This window comes from Neolamprologus brichardi, chromosome 3, assembly GCF_056152115.1.
Source record: "Neolamprologus brichardi isolate AB-2024 chromosome 3, ASM5615211v1, whole genome shotgun sequence".
NCBI lineage: Eukaryota > Metazoa > Chordata > Actinopteri > Cichliformes > Cichlidae > Neolamprologus > Neolamprologus brichardi.
Window position 1 is genome coordinate 24113751 of NC_142106.1, and position 22473 is coordinate 24136223.

Genomic DNA, 22473 nt, shown 5'->3' on the forward strand with positions numbered 1-22473 from the left:
GTGGCGCTTACATCTAATTCATGTTCAGTTTTTAAGACATTATCAAGTTTTTTTTTTCACATTAGATACATGTGTGAGAATTCAATGGGTCCAAAGCACGACTAGATTAATTTGTTTTCATTAGTGATGATTTTCTACTTCACTAACTCAGTCAAATTCATTGACTTTCTTCAGCTTATCAAGTTCTGGAAAGTCACAATCTAGTATGTGAAAGAGGCAGCCAATTGAAATCTCATATTTGTCACCAGCTACAGGTTGTGACACTAGTCACTTTTGCGTTTGAAATTTCGCATCTGTAACAATTATGATGAAAAAGTAGGACAGACTGAAATGAGCTCTGGTCACACAGGCACAGAGACTGATCTGTGACCATCTGGCAACCATCTGTGAGGGAAAAACACATATTCCCCAACCAGTTGCGAGTGGCTGTTGGATGTTAATGGGATTTGCTGGTGAAATGCTTGCTAAAGTCTCCACTTACGCAGTCCAACAGACCAGCCAGTGACCCTGTGATAACAACCTGTTGCCGGGGGAACATGTGCACTCCCAAATCTCATTATTGGAAGATTGTTGTTATACAAAAGGCTGTTGTTTCTTTCTTGCAAATGTTTTTTTCAAGTTATGCAGAAACTAAGACAGTGGTCTTGCAAGCACTTTTTCAAAATGAATTGAAAGAGGGAGGAGAAAGGTTGTGAAAGCAATGAGATGCTTTCCATTTACTTTGTTATTAAACTGGGAAGGGGAGGAAAGAGGATTGTTAGGAATTGAGGAGAAACAAGGGGGTTGTGTTGGATGAAATGAAGGGTGTACGGTTAATGCTGTGAAAGGAGAGAGGTGAAAGAGTTGGAAAAGCAGGAATGGGGGCAGAAACTGTGGAAACATACCGACGACGGGGGTGATGTAAATGAATGAAAGGTCTGGAAACAGCGATTCATTTCAGTACTTCAACACCAAACCCAAAAGGGCAAGGCAGAGCGTGGAGAAAAAGGCTCTGGCGTATAGGATACACACAGGTACTAAACAGATACCTTGCTGATTAAACCACGATATGATTAAATCATATCACTTATAGAAAATGTACTTAAAAATTACGTTTTTGATATAACGTTTAGCTAAATTAACCTTACATGAAAAAAAAGACAGAAAATAGCAAACCTTTCTCGATCAAAACGTTAAAGGTCACCTTCTCAAAATCACCATTTAACAGTTTGCATTTTATTTTTCTTTCTTTTAAAAAAGCTCAAAATAACACTTTGAACTTTTACTGACATCTACCATGAAGCAGAGACTCAAAAAAGCCATTGGTTCTGACTAAGAAATAGCTGGCTTGTTCTCAACAGAGAAAGACAAGTTTGGAAATGCACCCAATACCAAGGGAGATGGAAGGCGGTGGGAAAGGAGACGCCAAGAGACAGGCGAAGTCATAACAAGGGTGGTAACAGCGGTGTCTTTGTGACAGAAGCAAAACTAACCAGTTCTGCTGTCTGTTGCAGGGCAGAAGCAAAGATGTGAAATGAGTGGTCAGAGTGTGGAAGCAGTGGAGTAAGCCCAAGGTTTGAGAGAACATCACTGTGCAGATTGAAAAGGACAGTACAAAGAAGGTAAAATGGAAAAATTAGGAGATGAGGTAAAGGCTGATGTAAGACAACAGCACCCACTAGAAACCACAGTGGCAATCACAGCTCTTGTTCCAGAATGTCACCAGTCAAAGCTGTTTTATGACTTGGTTTACCAAATTGTTTAAATCACGAATAGTTTTTTTTTTAAATTGCTATAATCACGTTACTGCTCGCTAACTTTTAGAGTGTTACAAGCTATGCACTAGCATTAGCATTATACTCTTTCTTCTAAGAAAGGGCGATCGTGGCTCAAGAGTTTGGAGTTGGGAGTTTGCCTTGTAATTGGAAGGTTGCCGGTTCGAGCCCCGGCTTGGACTGTCTTGGTCGTTGTGTCCTTGGGCAAGACACTTTGGTGGTCAGAGGGCCCGGTGGCGCCAGTGTTCGGCAGCCTCGCCTCTGTCAGTGCGCCCCAGGGTAGCTGTGGCTACAATGTAGCTTGCCATCACCAGTGTGTGGATGACTGGATGTGTAAAGCGCTTTGAGGTCCTTAGGGACTAGTAAAGCGCTTTACAAATACAGGCCATTCTTCTAGCCTGTATTAACTTTAAGGTCATTGAACACAATGAGATAAACCATGTATCATGTGCCCTGCATAAAAATCAGATGTGACAAACATGAACTTAGTGAAATACCACATAAAAAACTTCAACTGACTCTTGCTCATGTTTGGATGCTTGATTAGGACTTGGTGTCACATTTAAATGCAATGATAACCCTTTAGGCTACGTCCACACTAGCCAGGATAGATTTTTTAAAAAAAACAGCGTTTTCATCTGAAAACGCTCCGCGTCCACACTAGCGTTTTCAGTTGTTTTCACAGAGTTGTGTGTCCACATTGAAACGGACGAAAATGCTTACGTTCCAGTACTACGCATGCATGAAATGCAAGAAGATTCGACCTGCCTCATTTCTGTCTGCCCCTTATTTACTTTCCGGCTCTTTGAAACGTTGCGGCAAAATGTCGAGGAAAGGCACCGAGTTTTTTAAATGGAATAACAATGAGGTGGAGTTGTTGCTGCGAGTAACACAAAAGTATAAAGTATAAACACAAAACAACTGCTGTATAATGCCCCCCGCTAGCTTAGTTTAATTGGTCACATGACTGCATCATATGACTAACATGCATCATCGTTTTACAAAGTCTGCGTTTTCACTGTCCACACTGCGACGCGAAAGCACCATTTTCAAATGTATCCGTTTTTGAGAGCGTTTTGAAAACGTTGCATTTTCCATGAGCGAAAACAAAGACGGAGAGAAAACGATGCGTTTTTAAACCAAAAGGCATTAGTGTGCACGTAGCCTTAGTGTCATTTGTTTGCATGTTTCAAACCAGAGCATTAACACTGTCCTGACTGTGCCATGCCTCCTGCCTTTTTAAGTTTAAGTTCAAAGATGTCTGCGTTGCTAAAACTGGAGCTAATAAATCTTACAAAACGGTAGAAAACACAAAATACATGCAACTCCACACAGATTATTACAGTTGTAAGATAGTATATGGAGAAATATTAGCTTTGATATTAGCATTGCTAGCAAAGCATAGCATTATCTTTGTGCTAATCATTGCGTGTTGACAGAGCATATTGCTATCATGTCTATCTAACACAGCCTTTGTCTTCATCATGTTTAAACCATGTATTTAGCCCGATAATATAAAGTAAGTTTTATGTGAACTTTGTGGTGTTTTCAAACTTATTTTATTCAAACACTGTTGCAGCTGAAGCATCATAGTGGCAAAGCCAAAGGACGCTTTGTCTGACAGCAAACCCATGCATTTAGCTGTACTTCAAACTTATCATCAAAATGAAGCTGATTTAAATGATTTTGAATGTCACATGGCAATTGGTGACAGACAGGCTGGTCTGAGTATTTCAGAAACTGCTGATCTACTAGGATGACCAAATGGAGAGTGGTTAGGAAAAAGAGAAAATATGCAGTGAGCGGCACTTCTAGGGGTAAAAATGTCTCACTGATACCAGAGGTCAGAGGAGAACAGCTGGACTGCTTTGAGCTGTAACACAAATAATCACCAGGGTTTTTTCTATTTTGCAAATGAAGATTTGCAAAATAGTATCTCTTAATGCACAATAAGATTGGCTACAGTAGCAGAAGACCATACCGAGTGTCACTTATGTTAGCTAAGAACAGGAAACGGAAGCTACAATTCACACAAGCTTCTTTCTATTGTCAAAACTGGACACTAGAAGATTGGAAGGACATTGTCTGGTCTGAGGAGTCTCGTACAATATGATGATAAAAACATATGTTTAAAAAAAGAAAAAAATGGTCTTTCTTAATTTTGACTTTTTTATAGTGATAGCAGGGAACTGGCCACACTTAAGTTCAATTCAATTCCATGTTATTTATATAGTACCAAATCACAACAACAGTTGGCTCAAGGCGCTTCATATTGTAAGGTATAGACCTTAGACAATAATACATGCAGTGAACATTTTCATTCATTCTGATGAAGAAAATCTTTGTGGTATTTACTTATTCTCTAGTGGATTGCATTACTCTTCCAGACGATTAATTTTATTCTCCCATTTTATGCCATATTATTATTATTTTTTTTTTAGCAAAGTCTGTCTTTTCCCTTGTTCTCAAATATTTAGCCCTTTTCGAATGTCATTTTCTTGTCCACCTTCATATGAGTGGCACAGCAGTGTGCTAAATTGGTGATGTAACCAAAAAGTTTTTGCAGCAGCGGGAGGAGATGGAAACAGAAACAGAAAGGTGACAAAATGACGGGAGCACAAAGCCAAGGCTGAGAAGAAAAGTAAGCAAATTTTCCTCAGGTCAGAGCAAGGGCTGGAAACTGTCTCTGCTGACAGTTGCTACCCAAAGACAGTGAAAGGTCAGAGGAAATCAGAAAAAGAGGTTGAAAAAGGTTGGAAACAGCAGCTAATTTCCCTGTGACAGTAGCAGATCTGAGTAAAGGACTTGTCAAAGACATAAAGGAAACAGAGTGGGAGAAAAGCGGAGGGGGGTGGGGAGGAGTAAATCAAAAGGAGGTGTTGGCACGGAGCTGGTCGGTGAAAGGGTGAAAGTGAGGCAAAGTGACGATGGAATCAGTGGCTCACTGGTCATTTCACTAGTTTCCATCCAACTGTCAACTGAATTTTGAGCAAAGTTTTGAAATGTCGCAAAAACTTAGAGGTGACTTAGATGTGTTTCCATCGGCCAGGGTGAAACCATTTAATAGGCTCCCGACTGAAAAAAATACAACCACTAGGAAAATGGAAAGAGTCTTTCAAGGGTCAATGACTATTGGGCAAGATGTAATTGTTCTCTACTGTGCCATTTAGTTTGAGCTCTACTTTAATGGCTTCATGTAAAGAAAGAGGCCAAGAAATATTATTTGACATTACAGCATATATAGCATGGCTTTTATGGAAAATCTCTGGATGTTAAAACCTATTTTTAAACGTTTTTTCATTAGATTCATGACCAACTGTGTTGCTATGTGATTTAATAATATTAATAAATACATTTAAAAGCCTATTAATTACTAATATTTTACTTTTAAGTCCTTGATTTTGACTTTGTACAACATGTATGTCAGGGCACATGCAGAAAACCTGTTGTTATTGCTGTGATGATGTGAAAGGGCTTTCAAGGCAGAGGTTAGAGCTCTAATTAAAGAGCAATAAAAAAGGCAACATTCTGACATGATTAGTCATTTGTTTTGGGAATCAGACAAGAGACTGACGTGTGCTTTGAATCCCGGTGGAAGGAAAGGTCGCCGTTTGGGCCAAGAGAAACGGGATAAGGGTTGAACAGAGCGTGGGCGATCAAGGGTTGCTCCTGGGATGGCGGCAGACTCTTAAAGGACCAGACTACAGACAAACATTGACGACGGCTCATTTCGGAGTTGCCAACATCAGAGCACGGCCTTTTCCCTGAATCTCTCCCACTGCGGTGTTCCCAAAGCAAATTCAACATGGATGAGTCATGGATGAAGAAGTTAGGGAAACGGACAGAATGTCACGATGCCGAGACTTTTGATGATGGAGCATGAGAAGAGAGGGGGAGGAGGGGAATGACAGACTGACAGAGGGAACTGGCATTAGGGCAGATAAATGATTTAAATGGTGAGGTGTAGGGCAATGAACGGGTTTTAAGAAAAAGGAACAAAGGCTAAAGGCGTCTCCATCTTTTTCATGTTTTCTTATTACTTTCTCAGTTTTTTATTCTTTCTGCTACTGTTACCTTTACCCTATTATACTCTCAGAAATAAGGGTATGGTAAAAGTCAATTTCTGTCCATACAAGTCCAAGGTACATGAATTACACATCAATTAATTGTTGGGACTAACTATGAGCACATTTCCGAAAGCCAGTCCTATCTCTTGGATATATAAAAGCATCTTAGGTGTATTTAACGCAATTGCTTTATGGTTTAAAGTTAAGTGTTAATTTAACTCAATTGTTCAAGTTGCTCCCAAAGCAAAACATCTGTGTGCAACCAACATCTATATTGAATTACGTAATTCCAACATGTTCTTTTCTTCAATGTATATTCCTTTGCTTCAACTGTGTTGAGCTGATATACAGTGGCTAACAAATTTATTAAACCACCACCCAGAATAAGGTTTAGCCAGAGCTGCCCTAAACAGTACTAATAATTAAAATAAATACATTTTTACAAAGTTTCTATAGTAAATAATCCACCAATATACACATGCTCTTTCATCAAAATTATATTGTTAATAATGCACATCAATGTTTTTTGATTAAAACACCCAAGTGCAGTTATTTACTTGCATCTTGAATGTTAAGCTTCTCAGAGAAGTCTAGTGTACCAGCTCACATTTGGATATAAAATCATGATTTGTTAGTTGCATAATAAATAATATCAGCGTTTGGCAGATTTCAACTAAATTATGTTTTATTGTTTCTAAAAAGATCTAATAAGGCAATCTAATACGTTTGTTGCTTTGTAAGATGAAAGGTCCACTTTGTGCATTTACATTAAGTTTCGCAGTTTATGTCTGCAAGACACAAACTGCAAAGTAAATATCAAGGGTCTAAAGTATAATGGTGGTTCATTAAGGGGTACTTTCCCAGTGCCAAAAAACTGTTCCCCTAGAAATAAAACAAAAGAAAAAAGTGTCTATTTATTTAGTGACAGTGTAAATGCACATTGATGGAGATGTTAAATAAGCATTTTGGAAGATACTGTCAGATTACCACTGAATAAAACTGTCTTTTCCCCCCCACAATGCATGTCAGGGTTATTTTTATGACAAAAGCGTCAACAGAAGAAATACAAAACCCCAAAACAATGTACAACACTTTTCCAATTATTATGTGACTTACAATACTAATGAAAAAGAATAAAAACACAATAAATACTATGTAAATTAAATAGGTAAACTCTTGTAATTGAACATGATCTTTATTTTTGGTCTGAAACTACACAAATCATAAAAATAATAGCTGGAAACCTTTCAGCTCAAAGCTGACAATTACCTTTTAGCGTCTATTAATCTTTTATTTATGAAGGCCAGGAAACCACACCATATACAATAAGTAAACTTTGTGGAATGTGAGTTAACATATGCCTTAACAGGGAAAAATGGGGAATGTGTTCATAAATTTCATACTATTATAGAAATACAAAGATATCACAAGAACTTACATATTTCCTCAAATAGTAATAGTATGTAGTGCAGTTTTACAAGATGCACATGTCGCATAAAATTATTTATTCATGAAAGCAGCCCCAAAGAAACAATGAAACAATTACATTTTTTAATTTGTCATGTTCCTTGGGTTCTTTTTTCCTTTGACTGTTTTTGGCTATTTTGTATTTGACTTTTGATTATCTCCTGTTATTTACTTATTTATTGTTTTACGTTTTAACTTTGAAGGATAGTTTTCTTTGATAGTTTGCGTTAAAGGCTTGCCTATTGCTTAATATTCAGTCTGCAGTGTCCTGTATTCGGACCATCTCTCTTACCCATATGGAAAAATGTTGTATTCCATAGTACTTCATAGATGATAAATGGCCTGCACTTCACATTAACTCTTTACATTAACCTACCACCTGAGCCACAGCTGCCCAAAAGCTACAGGAGTGTTGTTGCACTGATGCATTGACAAAGCAGAGGTTAGAAAAAAGTTTAAACTCTGTGACAGCAGGTGGATACAAAAATTATTCAGGTAAGTGCACTTATAATTGTACTAATTTAGCAGTATCCATAACATGATTTGCTTAGTGCTCTGGTGGGATGAGCCAAAGACACTGAACATGCTGGCACACTGAGTCATAAGTGAAACCATAACCTTGTGCAAAGGTTTTATCAGATTTGGTAGAGTTCTGCTGACCAATGGCTCAACGAATTCATTTACATACATTTGCTTCAAAATAACTTTAGATATGCCTTGTAGGAATAAAGAAGAGGCACTTCTCTCACCATCAGCCTCCCCATTTAAACTAAATTTAGTACTAAACCAATGCTATCTTACAAGCTGTTACATTATTGGTGTTGGTTCATGCTCCAGACAGCTGGAACTTTGAAGCTTTACATTTTGTCAAATGTGAGTCAGAATAATCTAATGTTATTTCAGATTTATTAACTGATTAAGCAGCCCTCCACAACTGTCCCATTTTCTCTTGGGAAAACGAATTGTCCACCCCTGGGTGCTAAGAGGTTAATAAAGGGTTAGGTGGCTAATTTTCTCATGGATCAAATGGAAAAAAGTAGGGCTGATGCAAAGGGCTGGACCAGTAAAAGATGGATACAATTAATGCTTTAAATGAACTTACCACTTGAGCAACAGCTGCCTAAAGAATATAGCCAATTGCATGTTCGAATATATGAATTCCCACATCATACTAGACAAACTTAATAAGAATCTTGTATCTAGTTGTAACATTATATTTATTATTTGCAGGCTTCATTTGAAAGATATATACATTTAGTTAAGGAAAAAACAAAACACATTTATTTCCTACAAGCACTTAACACACATCCTTACCTTGAGAGTGTCAAAGCCTTCCTCTAGATAAGTCGCACACTTGTTTTCCTCTCCAGTCGATGCGTAGAACTTACTCCACCAGTCCATAATCTCTTCTCCCTGTTGGTCACACAATCAGATGTCAGAGTTTGGAAGGTTGAATAGGAGGTGCTGAATATAAATAAGCCTGTGTTGTTTGGTAAAACCCAAATGATTGCTCTGCATGCAGTCTTATGGCTTGCGTAATATTATTTAAAAAAATATTTGTGTTGGTTTGACTTCATGTTTGCGTTACTTTCTTGCTGCTTCATTTACCTGACGAGTCAAACTAAAAATAAATAAATAAATACTTCAAAGGTCATTTCCAATTCCACCAAATTGTCTGTAGCTACTGAAAGTGATTTTTGCGTCATTTATTTTTGATATCTGAACTTCTTCTGAAGAACCTTTGACCTTTCAAACCTGTTCAAAGTCCTGCAGTGAATGCTATTTGACTTTGTAGAGCACTGCAGCGCTTTTCATGATTTTTCCAATGATCGCATGGCAACATCGAGTTAGCCAAGTTACGTCAACACAAGTAAAAATTGTCTCTGGTGATTCCATGGCATTAAGGTCATGGTATATGGGCGTTCTGAGGCAATGGAAACGGCCAACACTGGGATGGGAACTGGCACAAAGTGGACAAAAATCAACATGGACATAAGAAGAACCGAGTTATGCCAAAAGAGTCCAAAAATGTATATTTATTCATAAAGAAGTTAATTATTCTGCTACCTTGCTCCAAGCTCTTTTTCACCACTTCTTTCTATAACCTAGTAATATTCTTCAGGAATGAAAAATACTTGGTGCTTTCATTGTCTTTTTTGGGTGTTTTATGCTGATCAGACGAGGCCAGATGGGGTGAAAATGTTAACTACCTTCCCGAAAACACAAACTCACTGAGGCTGGACTGAAGTTATCTACCGAGAGATTGGCTGGTGTAGTTCATGTGATTAAGGGAGTATGAAAGAGGTCAGACTAAGAGGAATTCAAGTTTGTAATTTGTGCACAACCCTAAATGTAACATACCCCTGCTTAAATTTAATACCATTTAAAGTACTGACAAAAAAACTCATAATCTAAAAAAGGTTTTTTAGTGTTAGAAGCAAAATGTCTCTTAATTTGTCTTCTCCAAACGCATTACTTGTCAGTCTCTGGAAAACATTGATTGCTTTGATTTTATTGTTTCCTAAGTATTTCTTTCTTTTTTGGAGCCAATCTGCACCTGACTGTTGTGTAGGGCTGCACCAATAACACAGAGGTCAAATGAATATTGAGCAAAACTGAGTTCAGTTTATTGGTGTGGTCCTCCACAACAGTCCCTGGGTCTTACGGGGTGAGAAACTGGGATGGTTGTGAAGAACCGCAACAGTAAGCTTATAAAGAAATAAAATTAATACTGAGTAATATTGAGCTCATCCTATTGATGCGGCCCTCCACAATAGTCCCAATTTATAAAGATAGAAAGTTAATACTAAGCAGAATGGAGTTGTTGAACTAAATTAAGCTGATCTCACTTTTGCTTAATATACATTTTTAAGCTTATTGGTGTGGCCCTCCACAACAGTCCCAGTTTCTCATGTAGCCTGCTGGGGAAATTAATTTTCCACCCTGAGTTAACAGATGGGGCAAATGCATGCAAGTGCAAAAGTTACCAAAATGAGATGCATTTACACATATTGCACTGCCAATATAATTTCACGCCAGATGGGTGTCAGATACTGCAGCTCCATCATGATACACAAGGGTTTTGGGTGCAGTTGGGCATATAGTTTCCCTTTTAAAAGGTCCACATGAAAAGTTTTTTAAGTGCAATAAATCACTGGTGTAATAAATCACAGTGTTGTATTTCGTGCTTTGTTTCACCTAATTTTAATTTCTGCTGTTAGTTTGGCTTACAAAAGCTACTCGGTTGGGTTTGGGAAAAGATTATGTTTTGGTTTGACAAAATTAACTCTGCAGCTTAAAAAAAAAAAAAAAAGCCTATCAATTTAAATGTGACACCAAAGGCCCTTACAATCATCAATAACCTGTTGCATCATGGCACAAATGCCAAAAGAACAGCAGCATCTGACGCTGGGGGAATGTGCATAATGTGTGAAAGGTTTCAGTGGTTTTGGCAAAACCACACCATCTCACACCCTTGGAATGGCATTTTTTATAAGTCGGTGCACTCCAAAACTTACCCACTGTAACATCTAGTGTCAGCGTTAACAACAAAAGACAGGTCAGAGAGAAATTAAATTTCACCGTAGACTGCATGATCACTCAGTGCAGACGCACAAATGCTGACAGAATGTAACCACGCATTAAAGTAGAGGGATTAAACACACTTTAAGGAGCTTTTCAACACATTTCTTAATACTTATTCTCATAGCACATTATGGGTTTCAATCCAAAATGAAACAAACGCAATAATATAAAAAAAAAGTAGAAGAAGAAATAAATCCCTCTATTACAAAATGACTGCTGGCATTAAATCAAAGGCTGTTAAAGCCTTACTATTACAGCTATGAGTCATCCTGCGCTCACAATGTCGTTCTGTTTTGGAGGGTAAAATATATATCTTTGTTTTTGAAATCTTGACTGATGGCTTTTTGAGGTTTGGATTCATTTTGATTTATACGATGTGATTTTTGGGGAAATATGTGACATCTCGGAAAGAAACCCTGTTTCATGTGTTTTATCAAGACTTCCATTTTCTCAAGCGTGAAGCTGCCTCATCCATCAAATTTACTAAAAGTCTGCTCACATTGGCAACGCCGACCGCAGAGCTACTTAAAAGCTCATTTTTGATTATTTTCTCACAGAAGCGAAAAGTCTGTCCATCTCACTGTGTGTGTGTGTGATGGCAAGCTGCTGGCCCTGACACAACAAGGAAACAGCGACCACAAAAATGGAGAATACAGTGGGGACAGATCAACCTACAGTGTGTATCTTCACACACATACAAAAACACACATTTCATCCCCGCCCTGCAACCTTCAACCCTCTAAGGAACACTCCAGAAACACAGTTGTGACGCATGCGCCACTTTTTCCTTTGTGTGTGTGTGTGTGTGTGTATGTAAAGGCATAAATGTTGAACAAAAGTGCTCTTATGGCACTGGGTTTGTGTGGAATCCCCTTTCTCCTACTTCCCACAAACTCTGAGACAGAAACACACACATGCACACAGGAGAAGTAGGGGGACTATGGAATTCCTAATTTTTCCAAAGTGGCAGCATGGCATGGAAAAGGTCAGCACGTGGCGTTTAACTAGGACATGACACACACACACATGCACGGTGCCCTGTGTCTGAGGCGTGAAGTGTCTGCTGTGTGTTTATGTGCCCTCTGTGTGCTGCTGGTGCCAAGCATTGATGACCAGGGCGCCAGAAAGTGTGTGTTTGTGTGTGTTCACTCAAGTCCACGACTCCTGATTCAGACAGATTAAGGCCGCCGGTGGAGTGTTCCAGACTGTGTACTAAGTATACACTCTGGAGATTGAACACACACACACACACACATACACAGAGCCTGTAGTGGTCTGGTCAGGGTGTCGGTGTGGTTTGCAGCCTATCATTATGCCCTGTGGGGAAAGCCAGCCTAACCAAACCGGACTGGCACTGCCAAGAACTCTACGAGCAGAGCGACTGCATTTACATAAGAGTTCATAAGAGCACCAAGCTGCTTCATAAAAGCTTTTTTGTGGGGAAACCCCATCCACAACAGAGTCAGAGGTCACAGGTGGGGCTGGAAGAGGCCTCCTTTAAAGTTCACACACATAAAGAGCCAAATCTGACAGAGCGTTTAGGAGCTTTTTGTTGCCTTGTAATGTCAAAAACATACACATTTATCACGAGGGAGCTGCTCTCTAACAAGAAAAGAAAAGTGTTTTTTAGATGAATTATAATCTGTGATAAGTTCCAGCATGCCAAAGTTCCAACAGCATGAATTGTGACCTTACATAATCGACAACATCAGGAGCCTCCCAAAAAGCTGCAATTCACCCGGTGAATCATCTGTGGAGGTTACTCTGTGGAACCGTAGACTGTGAATAAAAGATGGACTTTGCCACCATGACATCATTGGTTGGTTTGCCTAAATGTTAGCATATTGGCCACTACCACCACCTGCTACTTTTAGAGCCAGAAGTGAGCATATTTGGACACAAGGGTGGAGGTCTAAAGGATCTGCTAACACTAACAAGCTCGGTTGGCAAGCACTTATTGCACCAAATACATGCTAATTAGTCCTGATAAACACAAATGTAAGTAACTAAAACTTTACTTATCAAAACTGTAATGCACATTTCTTAGACTAACTGTACAACTAGTACATCTTTTGTCAGATAACTGCATTTAAAAAGAAGTTTGTGCTTCAGTTTTGATCTGTAAAACATGTTGTGCGTTCCTACTTTGTAGTAATTATTTGTGTGTGTGTGCGTGTGTGTTTGATGAACCAGCACAGTTCATGAAAGCAGTTTGTTTTCGGAGTAGCTGATAACTTAGCCGTCCAGATGATGACCTGGATAACTGAGAACGTTCACACTAATTAAGCTTAGTTTTCAGCTATAGATGTTGCTGCTTGGTTGGATATGTTGGCTCACTTTGGTAGTGTGCAGCATACCCGGGAAGCCGTGCAGTGTCCTCTAATTTTATGCCAAAAACGTATGGTCCATTTCAACCAATCCGGCAACGTTGACTTCAAAGCACCCAAATCAAAAACTTTTCCTACCCAAAGATTGGTTGTCTACTGGAGAATTTTCTGAAGCAGCAAGCCATTCTGCCAAAAACTCAAATTTTCTTTGACCTCATTCCATACCTCTAAAATAAACTGGTCAGTGTGAAGAAAGTGGAAAAACTATGTTGGCTTCTTAGGCACAACTGTTTGAATGTATTTGTCATTTACTCCACTGCAGTTTCAAGGCAGAACAGCAAACCTCAAGTAAAAATCGGTGGCATTTGCACATAAATTAATGTCTTCTTTGCTATCATTGATTGATATTACACAGGGCTGACTCAATCTACAGCATGTCCAGTTTCTAAAAGCTTTTTTTCATATGCTGTTCTAAACTCATACCGCCGACTAGCCCATTTATCTGAAAAGTCAATCTGATATGCAGAAAACAATTTGTACTCAAATTCTCCCCAATTTAAAAGAACCTCAGAAGCCTCAAAAAGCGACACAAGTTTTGAAAATAACAAACTTTCTTGGATTTGCTACTGACTGTTTGAGCAAGCTGGGGCTGCTAGTAAACAGTCCATGCTATATGTAACACCAAAGACAATTGGGAATCATATATGGAGGACTAGCAAACATTAACTGACAGAATAGGAAGTCATGGACACTGATTTAGCTCACTGGGTTGAGAAGGTAACCCATATAGGCCTCGGTTCGAATCTGCCCTGAGGCCAGTAACTGTGCGTCTTACCCCTCATCCTGGCTTTCCTAGTATCTCTCCACTGTCCTGTTAAATAAAGGTTAACAAGTATAAAAAAAGAATAGATAGCCTTAACCCTGATGCCCTAACTACCTAAATGTTGACTGTTGGCCTCAGATGCCAAGTCTGATAGGCTCTCTATAATGTGGGAAGCATCTGTGTCTGCATCTTTAGCTGCTAAATGGTCCGCTATGGTCACCAGCTACAGTAAATAATGTCCTTCTACTGTCAGCGAGATGTTGGGTGAATCAGGCTTTTCACAGCAGCTTTTTGAAAGTCTGTCTGATATCCAAAAGTTCAAACACTAACTTGCGACTAATGATAGACTTAAAAGTACACCAGTGCCATCTTTAAAAGCACAGACACATCTGGATGATGGTCTGGGCAACAAATATGTGCAGCGCTCAGATTCTGGAGTTGAACAGCAGCTTACATCAGTCTGTGGCTGAAATTAGCAGAACAAGAAAAACAATAATGATTTACTAAGCTATTTTGACATCTTGTTTCTGGTTACGGTGTCATTATAGGGCCATAAATGTGTGTTTCACAAACCCCCAAAAATGCCACAAAGTCGCCTGGCACAAAGCCATGTCAGTTAGTTTCTCTGGATCCAAAGCAGCCAGGAAGGATTTATGGAAGTTGAGGTAAACTGCAACATTTTCAGAGCAGGATTTTAACCAAAACTGACTGCTTTTTGGAGAAGAAGTGGAATAATTCTAATGAGAATTAATGGCAGAGGTACAATCGCAGTTTAAAGAAGGAGCAGAATTCATGTAAAAGCACGTCACCGATAGAAAAAGCAGACACAAAAACCAGATTATAGTGACCTGACAGATTTTTGAAATCCAGTTTCCTTATGGAAATGAGAAAACACAGAGGTCTGTTTGAACCACGATATATACTGTCATCGTGCACGCATTCTGCCGATGAGACGTGACATCTAATGTTCATTTTCCATCTGAGCGACGTTAGATCTCAGATATCATGAAAGGGGGGCTGGAGCCTCCGAGCTTTGAGGAGCCATGACGCTCCTGACAGCCGATCTTCTTAAACTTTTCCAACTCTGAAACTAAATCTGACTGATCTGCTTTGGAAGCGGCTCTGCTGAGCGCACACTCTGCTGCAGTAATCTGGTAATCATCAGACATACGCGCATGACCTGTTCTTTTGGTTGCGACCCAGAGATTAAGGATGCCAGGATTTACAGCACATGAGAGAGCATGCTTTCTTTCTCTGGTGCCATGAGATATTAGCCGCCTCTTTTTGCTCCTTTAGTTGAAACTTTTCTGATTCTTTTCATTCTCTCTGCTTCTCTTTTAGTCACTTTCTCCCTCTCTCATTCATCCATCCCTCCTCCGTCTTTTAGTAAGAGCTCACAGAGAGTTGTGGTATAGAGGATCTATAAGCAGCTCTGTTGACTTTGGCCACGGCCAGACAGAAAACTGAGCTTTTAATTTGACTGCTTTAAATATCTGACCCTTAATAAAACAAATATCTTTGTTTGTAGAGGAAGAAATCCCCCCCACCTCACCCCCCCCCCCCAAATTCGAGCAAGAAAGGAAAGAGCACTACTGGATGTGTATGTTTGTGTGTTCAGGCTGGTCCGGGTCATGCTTAGTCTTCAAATTGACTTGGCTTAGATAAATAAAATAGAAGAATGTAACAAGCAGCGGAGCCCCCCCCCCCCCCCCCCCCCCCCCCCCAAGTTCAAATGTGGGATTAGATTTCCTGTGTAACCGCACAGCTCGGTGTGTCGCTCTGTAAAATCTGTCTTTCTCGAGTAGGATGCATTTTTCTGACACGAGACCAGCAAAGCAGCAAGTCTCCCGTTTCATCTTGGCAGCAGGGAAAAAAGCCCCACTTTTATCTCATTCCAGATCGACCCTCATCTGTCTGCACTCAGTGTTATTCAACAGTGTCTTACTTCAAATAAACTTCATCTATAGATAGCAAAACTTAAACTGTGCTACTGTCTACACACTGTGACCTGGCATCACCTGAAACATTGTTTATTAGTTTTAGATTTTGACTGCCTTTTTACTAATTAATGATTTTTTTTTTTTTACTTAGATATGGAAAACAATTCCCACAGACTGTTTTGGACCCCATCCAGTTATAGGGTCTTTTCAGCCCCGTTTTTGGGGTATAATAGGCAGGTAGGTGCTTCTAAGTAGTGCTGAAAAACAGCTGGTTGGAAGTGAGGGCTCACATTCACACCTATTGCCAGATAAGAACCACTGGGCCACAGGCATAAGGACTTGTCAGCAATCCCCTGGCAACTAGTCTCTGACTGGTTGGTGAGTGCTTGCTGGCTGTTACTGAGCCTGTGTGAGTAGGAACCTAACCTGGAGTACCCAGAGAAATACGCAGGCAATGGAGGAACATGCAAACTCCACATGAAAAGGCCTCATTATTGCAGGCACATGCTACTATAGTTTGCTGGTGCAGTAATAAGTAATGAATGTCACTGCAAAAAACAAAAAAAACCCCTCAGGTTTTGAATCCGAGGTGTCAGACATAAAGAGAAACCTTTTTCCAGACATATTTTCAATGACCTGAAAGAGCAGCATTTCACATTAGATGTGTTTTTTTTAACCCAAATTCCAGCATTGTATTTTGAGAGCATATTAAACATCTTTTCAACAAGTTTTTGCTGAGTGGCAAAGACCTTCTTCAATTTTACAAGAAAAGATAAAACACCTTGCTGTTTTGCAGTGGAAAACAGCCAAATGATGATATCCATTAGAGAAACAAATTAATAAAATAGAGTTACATACAGTAACTTGGATTTAAATGTAAACTTTGGGAGTTTTTTTTTTTTTTTTGACAGACATTTTCATTTTACAGCAGCTTTTTCCTTGTGGACTCCTAACAACATCCACTGTATGAATTTTGTCAACAGTTGCAACCTCGCTAACATCTTGAGTTGTAACAGACTTGCATGGGGTGCACAAATGAGCCAAATGATAAGAAGGGAGACCGAACATTTGGCTCAATGCTGTGTTCAATATAAGAGCGACATCAGTTTCCACTAGTATCCTCAGCCTGGCGACCACTGTAAAAATTTCCTGGCTCTGGTGTAGACCTTTTTAAAAAATCTAGACAGTCTGTTGCCAATATGAGCAGATTTGCAGTAAATATCCACTTTCTCTTTAGTATGTGAAAAAAAGACAATTAAATGGGAGGCTGGGAGATATGATGTATGGATGGATGATGAAAAGAACAAGTGCAATGACTAGTAAATGCAAAGCATGACTGACATTCCTGTTCAATGAATGAAATGAATGACAAGATGAGTTTGTTACCTACATGAAGGCTGGAACTAGAGGTTGAAAGGTTAATGATAGCAGAACTGGTTCCATCCGCAAGCTACAACACATATATATACACACAGAAACACACATTTTCAGGTTAGTTTGTTAGAGTTAGCTTCAATATTTGCAACACATCTCAATGATGAATCATAAAAGACAATTTGAAAGTGTTAATCACTCAAAAAGAAGGAACATGATATTAGAAATATACATGAAAATTACAACATTAGACACTGTTAGACATTATCTACTAACATTTGAAGGGACATCAGTGACTCAAACACACAGAAACATCACTGTCACCATCATGGGTTCTAAACATGAACTGAGTAATTGTGTTATTTCCCTGGAAGGTCCCACTATGGAAGAAATGCAGATACCCAGGTCTAAGTCATCACTGTAGATGACCACAACCCAAACCCCAACTCTAACCCAAGGCAATCAGAATATACCTTTTTTTCTCCATGATATTGGTAAAATACAGAAGTAATAAATCTGCTTTATCTTCCACCAAAATACACATTAGAGAAGGATTGGGGTTAGGGTTAGTAACGGCTGTACCTTATACTTCAGAGAATTTACTCTGATGGACTGTGACAGAACCCAGATTAGGAGGACAGAGAGTCAGATTTACTAAACATGGGTGATTTACAACAGCTGAGCTGTTTTTATTATCATCGCACAGTTAGTTAATTTCAAAATCAAACATAAAAAATACACATACATACCATGCATCATATCATGCATAATTAGCCGTAAATTATGTGTCGCAGATGCTAGTAAATCAGTTTGAGCGTCTTTATAAAAACAAACAGTATTTTTTTTCTTTTACACCACTGTATAATTGTACAGTGCTATATAAACACAACTCACATGAATTTAAAGGCCAGTTTGCATTTGCACCACTCATTAGTAAATCTGGCCTCAAGTGTTTAGAGAAAGTTAGAGATCAGCTGAGAACAGAGAAGGATAGAGCAAAGATAGGATGGGAAAATCTGAATGTGCCGTCATCACCTTGCAGTGGTAGACTTTATATTAAAAAAAAATGTATGGACATGTAGATATTTGTAACAACAGAACCTTCAGAAAAAAACTCTAATGACTTTATGACCTCTTACATTAGTCTGAACTCTTACTATAATTTAATTTACTTTATAGTCCCATAATAGTTATAAATCAGGATGAAAGCATTGTTTATGTTAGGCTGGGCCAACCTTGTTATTTACATGTCACTACTCAATAAGCATGCAGTGACCTTGTTTTCACAGTCAGATCTCCCCGTCCTGACAGTTTCTCGACAGTCCTTGGAGCACCTCTGCCAAGTCTAAGGGGTAAATACTGATGCCTTTATAACCAAAAGCCTGAGTAGCAAAATCGGTGGAAAGTAGGTTTGTGCTCACGGAAGATGATGCAGGTAACCAACGATGGTCAGAATGACTGCCAAAAGTTCACAAATCATAGTGATATTTGGCTTGTTTCCCAACTGATTATTGTACGATTCCTATTGAAGAGAATCTATCTCACTACTGTGCGATCTCTTGTAAAAAGGATGCTTGTGCACGTGCAGATCCAACTTTTTTGTTTAACCAGGTTTTATGTTTTTCATTTTACTGCTGAGTACAGGAAAGAGCAGCGTAGAGAGAGAGACTGAAAAACTTAGATGAACTATAGGCCGAAAGAGAAAAAGATTTTACTAAATATGGAAGTGGAAAATGAAGACCATGTCTGTCTCTCTTTGTGTCTCCAGGATTACTGCTGCTGGTGAAACGGTATGTATTATGGAAGTGGATAGTGTCCCAGACTTTGGAGAAAATCGTCCAACCCTAGTAATAGTAGTAAACCCTAGTGAATTTTCAAACACGTGTAATGATTTCAAATTGGAAAACAGAGAATCAGTATTTGTTTGGTTGGAGCAATCTGAACTAATAGCCAGGATATAATTCGCTGAAAAAAAATGCAGCTCTTAAATGCTAAACTTCTTTAAAAATCAGAACAAAGTTAAGTGGTTTTCAACCCATGTTTAACCAAGGTTACATGCAACCTGATCTCAGTGAATAATGTGAAGTGACCACAACCTCCTCAAAATGCATTATGTGGTGATGGCACACAAGACTCCAGGAAAACAATGCCAATGGAAAGTCAATAAGGAGTTTGGTTGTGGTGGGTGGACAAATTCCCTGGCAATGATGTTGCCGCAAAAGCTGACGATCTCTGCATCCAGAGGTGGGTGTGAGTGTGCTGGTAGCTTGAATTACACAAAATTCTCACATAAGGGAGTGGAGTCATTATGAATTGCTGTGGACATTACTGTCCACTAAACTGTGGACAGCAATGTCCTTGTAGTACTATAAACAAATGAGTTATCTATAGTTCCAATATTCAAGTATCCAATTGGACACTTGATTTGATTTGACTACAACTGGTTGCCACATGTCTCTGCTGACTTTGACTTTCATGAAGAAACCTCAGCATTTAATCATTTTATTTTGCACAAGCTGTGAACTGATCACCATCCCACTTTACTTTTATTCTTTAAAGGTTTGCAATCTTCAAGTTAAGAAGAAACACATGAAGCTCCACAAAGATTGATTATCAAAGACCAATTTAATTAAACAAGTTAGCTGTGCGCCAAGTTTGGGTTTTTTGCATTTTTTTTAAAGTGCAACGAAGAATTTCAGCAGTACAAAGAATCCGCTGAAACAAAGCTGCTTGTTGCTGACCAAATGTCGCACTTTGCTCCATTAATTTACAACTTCTAACTCATCGCCTGGTCTGAATCTGCAAATTGGGTTGACAAGAGTGCAGATTTTCTTTTTTCTTTTTAAGCTGTCACTGCAAATTTATCATCCAGTTGCGTGACTGTTATTGCACCCACACAAAGCTGTTCTGATGATGAACTGCACATTTTAATTGGATTAGGGTGTTAATGTCAGGGAGTGTACACTGATTTCAACACCCGCAGACGCACTAATTAACCTCGCTTATTTAGCTCATGTTGTACATATTTTTTTGAACTCCCATGTCACTAAACATTTACCGCTGCCCTCCCCCCTCAAACACAACAAGGCAATTGAGGTTTTGCATCAGTGCAAGAGAATGGAAAAATGGTCAGTGTCGTAAGAATGAGGTAACAGCAGTATATTAGAGACAGTCCCATGATGTCTCCTTATGTTAAATAGTGCACATATTTGTGTGTATGTGTTTTCCTTATGATGTAAATGCATAAAGCATGTCTCCATAATGTTGATCATTCAATTTTAACATGAAGTTTTGGTAAGTTTAGTCAAGGGTTTAATTATCATTTAGATAAATTAAAGTCAATGTAATGTCCTCTAAGTGACAGAAACACAAATTTGTGTGTGTGTGTGTGTGTTTGTGTGTGTGTGTGTGTGTGTGTGCAGCTTTTGTGGCGCCTGTGGGTTAAGGGATACCAAGGAGGGCCGCACAGAGAAATTAAAAAAGGGAAAAATTCCAGCAGGCATTTCAAGATGATGAAAGGATCAGTGAGGGGATGATTGGCTGATGAACCACAACAATGAAGCGAGAGAGAGGAAACGGAGGAGGATAACATGAGGATTCCCCCTAATGAGCTGCCACATTAAAACAGCTGCCAGCTTGATCGATAGAGAAGGGAAGAAGGAATGAGAAAATGAATTAAAAGGGTAAAGAGGGGAAGGCAAAAGACGAATGGAGAGAGAGAGTGTGAGAAAAACTGGGTTGACTGGAGAGGGAAAATAAAAAACAGAGGTGAAGCAAGCTTGAAAAACAGAAAGATGGAGAACAATGAAATGGAGAGATGAAAGGATTACTGAATAGATGAAAACTGCGCAAAAGAAAGTATGGCTAAAGTGAAGATAACAAGAATGGCGATAAATGGAGATAGTAAAGTAGGAAGGAAACTAGAAGGGAAAGGGCAGAGGGATGTAAGGAATGGAAGGATATATAATGAATGAAAATAAGGACAGAAGAAGAGATGGAGCAAAGGAGGTTTTACTGGGAAAAGGGTGACAGAAAAGGGAATAGAGTTAAGTAAAAATTTTATGTAACAAGGAAAAGAAGCAAGGAAGGAAGGCAGAAGAAAAACATAATTTGGTAAAAGCTAAAAAGTGAGCAGAAAAGAAGGAACAACAACTGATAAATAAAATGTAAATGTGTAGAATGTAAAGAATGAAAAGAAGCAAATAATCGTTTTATTGTGCAGAGGAGAGAGAAGAGGGAGAACAATAGACAGAAGCAAAGGAGGAAGACCGAGGGTTTTGAAAAGCAAAGAAAATGAATGACAGCTGATGACAGCAGAGAGGGGAAACTGAGGAGAAGAAAAGAAGAAGTGATAGACATCAGCAAGAAGGTGCAGGGCTCCAAAACAGAAGTCTTGAATTGTTTTACTCTCACAGAGGAGGCTGACAGAAATCACGAGCTTGGAATTCTTTCCAGAAAACTCACAAGTCCTCTGCAGATTCACTGTCTTCAAATGTTACTTCAGTATTCTCAAAGGGGCCAATCCAGTGGTTTTCCATGTTGTAGCCCATTAACTTCAAATCCTGCACACTTAAACATTACTGCAGAACATTTTCCAAGGCCTGCCACACTGTCTTTAGTGATTTCTGAACAGGCAACCATTGGTTTTGCATAATTACAGTTCAGAGCAAATACCAACCAGCAGAGACAACTCGTCTATTCTTTTAGTTATGTTAAAGGAATATTTTCATATTTTGATGAGTGTTTACTTTCTTATCATGGCTGCCAGATGGGTATTTTAGCATAAAGATTGTAGACAAGGGTGCCAGTACCTTTACCATCTCCAAAGGTAAGAGCAAGACTTCTAACCTTAATGATGATGTAGGCTGTTTGTCCCTACCCTCTGACCTAACATACAATCATCATAGAGGCAAAAATATGCCATAAACTGTTAAAAGTGCTGAAAAATAGATACACTGGCCATTTTTGATGACACAATGCTGTTGTAAAAGTATGGTTAAGTTTAAACAGAGTTAAATGTTGAGACTTTTTAGAACTCCTTTAATGCCACTAAAAAGTGCCCACAAACATGCTTAACCAGTGTGGTGGTCCAAGTGACAACAACCCAGGGCTTTAAAATGAAGCCAAAACACGAGT

At 39.0% G+C, this 22473-nt stretch overlaps 1 protein-coding gene across 3 annotated transcripts in view; it reads right to left on the bottom strand.

Moving 5' to 3' along the window:
* dysf (dysferlin, limb girdle muscular dystrophy 2B (autosomal recessive)) overlaps window positions 1-22473 on the bottom strand; it is a 100240-nt gene that overhangs the window by 24560 nt on the left and 53207 nt on the right. For all 3 annotated transcript variants that reach the window (XM_087835089.1, XM_087835088.1, XM_087835094.1), the window contains one exon: window positions 8603-8701. In XM_087835089.1, the coding sequence (XP_087691215.1) occupies window positions 8603-8701 (99 nt within the window). The remainder of the gene's footprint in view (window positions 1-8602; window positions 8702-22473) is intronic.